This window comes from Temnothorax curvispinosus, unplaced genomic scaffold, assembly GCF_003070985.1.
Source record: "Temnothorax curvispinosus isolate PA1 unplaced genomic scaffold, ASM307098v1 QBEX01000230.1, whole genome shotgun sequence".
Classification (NCBI taxonomy): domain Eukaryota; kingdom Metazoa; phylum Arthropoda; class Insecta; order Hymenoptera; family Formicidae; genus Temnothorax; species Temnothorax curvispinosus.
The window spans coordinates 654-5,042 of record NW_020210010.1 but is presented as its reverse complement, the minus strand read 5'-3'; the positions used below and the strand labels follow the sequence as shown (position 1 = coordinate 5,042).

The 4,389-nt window shown below is 33.5% G+C and overlaps 2 protein-coding genes across 2 annotated transcripts; both read left to right on the top strand.

Moving 5' to 3' along the window:
* The first annotated feature begins 155 nt into the window (after positions 1-155).
* Positions 156-1,504, top strand: LOC112468058 (aspartic proteinase A2-like). Its single transcript, XM_025037120.1, has 5 exons — positions 156-362; positions 442-567; positions 656-785; positions 915-1,007; positions 1,078-1,504. Exons 1-5 carry the CDS (start codon positions 259-261, stop codon positions 1,225-1,227), a joined length of 603 nt encoding a protein of 200 aa, XP_024892888.1. The 5' UTR covers positions 156-258; the 3' UTR covers positions 1,228-1,504.
* An 872-nt stretch (positions 1,505-2,376) lies between these two features.
* Positions 2,377-4,365, top strand: LOC112467987 (the record flags this gene model as incomplete). Its single annotated transcript, XM_025037003.1, has 4 exons — positions 2,377-2,485; positions 3,254-3,657; positions 3,912-4,064; positions 4,165-4,365. Coding segments are annotated over exons 2-4 (469 nt in total), but the record flags the coding sequence as incomplete, so codon positions are not given.
* Positions 4,366-4,389: the final 24 nt, after the last annotated feature.

Sequence of the window (4,389 nt, the reverse complement as noted above, 5' to 3'; positions counted from 1 at the left end):
TAAAGGTAAGTCATCGTCAAGTAAATAATATATTTAATTCTAATCACAGTCGTAATCTATGCAAATTTTCTAAAAAGCACATGTTGCTATTATTCTATATATAAAAAAAAAAGAAAAAAAAACACGCAATTATACTTTATTAATAATATCAACGTTTCGTAGATTGGTGGTTTAAAAGTTACATCGCAAAAGTTTGGCGAAATATTTAATTTTTCGACAAACTTATGGGACCGGTCACAATGCGACGGCGTTCTTGGGATGGGTTATCCCGCTTTATCTTTCTATAAAACGCCTACTGTCTTCCAAAATATGATTAAACAACACTTGGTGTCCCGACCAATTTTTAGCTTCTGGCTAAATCGGTATGTATCTTTCCGTATGCCTCACGTGCATGTGTTTAATATTATTTTTTAAATTACATACTTTGTCTTTCCTATACAGGAATTACGAGGACAATTACGTAGGCGGTGAACTTCTATTGGGTAACATCAATCCTTCCCATTACATGGGCGAGTTTACGTATGTGAATGTAACCCGCCCACGATTCTGGCAGATCGAAATTGATAAGTATGTAGTTTTTTTTTTTTTTTTTAAATTAGACGTATGTTAATTGCGGATTATATGTCAGCTAATTGGCAATGCTATCCCACTGTAGGATTCAAGTACAAAATTACAACTCTTGCTCGGACGGCTGTCAAGCTATCGTAGACACGGGTTTCTCTATGATAGGTGGACCACCGGAGGCTATCGCTGATATTCAGAGACAGATTGGTGTTGTCGATGAGGTAATTGATTATCTCCTTCTGCAATGGTAGCTTTCAACTACTTCAAATGAATTATTGAAATAAATTAATAAATGTTTGATAAGTTACGGATTATTAATATGGATTACTAACATTGACCTTCGTTTAAAGGTGCCCTGCAACGAGATTTCTGACTTGCCCTATATCAATTTTGTCATAGGTGGTAAGACGTTACCACTCACTGGTCAAGATTATATGTTGAAGGTAAGGAATATTATTATAAAAAGGTTTAAATTGTTTTTGGAATACAAATATCATATTTAATGTCTCATAGGTAACAAAAAGCCTTTGTGTGTTCGCCTTCCAAGGTGTTAATCCGATTAATGGTGTAGAGTGGATTTTGGGCGATGTATTTATTGGTCGGTACTACACCGTATTTGACATGGGGAACAACCAAGTGGGATTCGCCCTTGCAAGAAATTAAATTTTGATTGCCTTCTCATAAAGTTATCATTAAATATTAGGAAATCTAAATGACATTGCTAAACAAATAAGTCATAGTTTTTTTAGAATATCGACCGACATATGGTTTGTAATTTTATATGGACTATTTATATGGTATATTTTTAAATTAATACGTATGTGAGAATTAGAAGAAAGACATATGCAATATTTATTGTACCAACGATATGGTACATCTTGTTCTTTCGGCAACTATCGAATTGTTAGATATTGTGAACACAACTTGTATAGAAGTCTATTAAAATAAAGTATTTTTTACACTGAATATTGATTTCATATATCGTCTTTTCAATCTCATCTTAATGTAGCATCCCAAAAAATATTATCTCGTTTATCCTTATAAATTTTCTGCTTACGTACGAGTACAAGATATCATATAATATTCTGCTTATATGTATAAGAGTATGACATACCGCATTTGTAACCAATATATAACTTTTTGCATTTCTTATGCTTACACAAACGTATATACGCATAAATCTTTTGCTTATTAATAAATATTATTTAAAATTCTTGACACATAGATATCAAATTGTCGATACGAAAATTATCATGTCGTATGTATTCTAATTAATAAATTGTTACGATATTGCAAAACTGGTTTAGGTATCTCACTATCGTTAATATTATAAACTTATATTTTAAAATTGTTGTTTTTAGAAACTTGCATAATGTATTAACTACTGCTAGTTTTAAATAAAATATAATACACAATGAAAGATTATCGAGTAATTATGTCGAGTAAGTCTTTTCATGATGACACCAATCTCACTTAAAATACTCAACTACATTCTAATGCGTAATGCAGATAGCATTTATTTCTTAATGTCAAAATGTTGAGGCTTTAATAGTTTTTAAATAAAAAGTGCTTGAAAATGATCAAATAAATTGTTAGAAATTCGTATTTATATTCTACGATATATGTACATACATTCGCGTTTATACGATACATATACGCATATATTATAACAAAATTTTTTTTATGTTGTTTCAAGAATTCCGTTATACAGGACATCCTTTTTTGAAAAATCTTCAACGGAGACTACGGCGTTCATCGGGAATGCCGGAGTTGGGTATAAGTCTAGATTATAAAGATCTTCAGTACTACGGTACTATCGCAATTGGAACCCCAGCGCAGACGTTTAAAATACTTATCGATATTGGTTCATCAGATCTCTGGGTACCATCCAAAGACTGCAACGTTAGCTACCCTGCTTGCTGTAAGTATATCGTAACATCGCTACCTCTCTCCCAGACATTCTATTATTCCTATATGTACATTTGTATTTAAAAAATTAATGTTTTAGGTATTAAAATGATCTTAATTATATTTTTCTTGTTTAATGATTGATATCAAGTAAAAATATAAGATAAGAATAATGCTGTAGAATTGTATCTATTCCATTTACATTTCATGTAAAATTATAAAATCTTTAAAGCAACCGTTTCAAAGATTCGAATCAGTGGTAAGGTAAATATTACGTAGCTAAGTTCCATACTAACATACTCTTTTATTTACATTATTTAGCACGCTTACTTTAAAGATACAAATAATTTTTTATGCAAAACAGCTCACGTGCTAAACCAAAAGATGTAAACGTAAATACATTTGATGATTTAAACTACTGTTAGTTATATACTTAGATTAATAAAGGGAAATTTTTATATTTCTAAACTTTTCAATATTAACTGATTTAATTATATTTATTACTTTTTGTGCAGTGAAACATAATAAGTATGTTCATACAAAGTCCACCACATATATATCACAGAATGATTTATTTTTTCTTTATTACAAAAGATGGCTGTGTGTTTGGGTCCTTGTCTACTGATGTATAGTAATCGTAAATCATCGTCAAGTAAATGGTCCGACTCAATTCTAATTATAATCATAATCTATGAAAGTTTTTTAAGGAATACATGGTGCTGTTATTCTCCGAAAAAAAAAACATACGCGATTATATTATATTAATATCAACATTTCGTAGGTTGCTGGCCTTAAAGGTTGTATTCCAAACATGCGGAGAAACGACGGACTATTTGGCAAGATCCCTCTCCAATACAAAATTCGACGGTGTCTTGGGGCGATGGGTTACCTCTCGTTAACTGGTTTTCGAAAGATTCTTGGCTTTAACAACCTACCTGTCTTTAACAACCTACTCGAACAACACAAGGAGTTCCGACACGTTTTTAGTTTTTATCTAAATCGGTATGTATCTCTCCGTATGTCTCACGTGTGTTTAAAACTATTTTTTTAATTATATACTTTGTCTTTTCATGCAATGCAAAATGCAAATGTACAATACAAAATTACACAACCTGTACGGAGATTTTTCGTCCGCGATGGGTGGTGAACTGATACTAGGTGGTTCCAATCCCGTTCATTACGAGGGCGAGTTTACTAATATTTACTATCTATTTTCGCAATATTCTTTTTCTAAAGATTTCATGGCGATTTAATTTATAGAAAAAAAATATTAATTTATAGATAAATTGCTATTCATCAGTTGCTTAAAATATTAAACTAAACTGAATTATGTTGTGTTACATTCTATAAAAAGATCATTATGTTCGTCGCTGTAACCAGCGATCGATTAGTCTTAAGAGGATATATGTATAACCATGCAACCCTCTCAATTCGTACAGATTCGGCAATGTGTGCATGTACATTTGCATGTGCGAGTGTGTGTATACGTGTGTATACATATATACACGTCGTAAGGGTGAAACAGTCCATCTGGGCATGCGCCAGGTTTCCTCTCCCTTCAGATACTATGAGCGGTGGTGTCTACGGCGGTGGTAAGTACGGGGCCGCGCTCCATAATTATTCCGACTAGAAAAAAGATTGCGATTACACGCCGCACTAATTCCGCGTGGCTGTTCGTGATTGTTACGCCAGACGAGGTAGGTGCTATCATCTTCGACGTCGGACACCAGAGCCTCCGCGTGGGATATGGCGACGAGGACACGCCGAAGGCCGAGATCCCGACGACTCTCGGGGTGTGGGAGGAACCCGCCGACCCCGGCGGAATCGACTGTAACAATATCACCAGAAAACACTACAACATCGACGTCACGGCTATCCAAGTGCGAAAGAAGGGTATACGCCATCATATTTTATTTC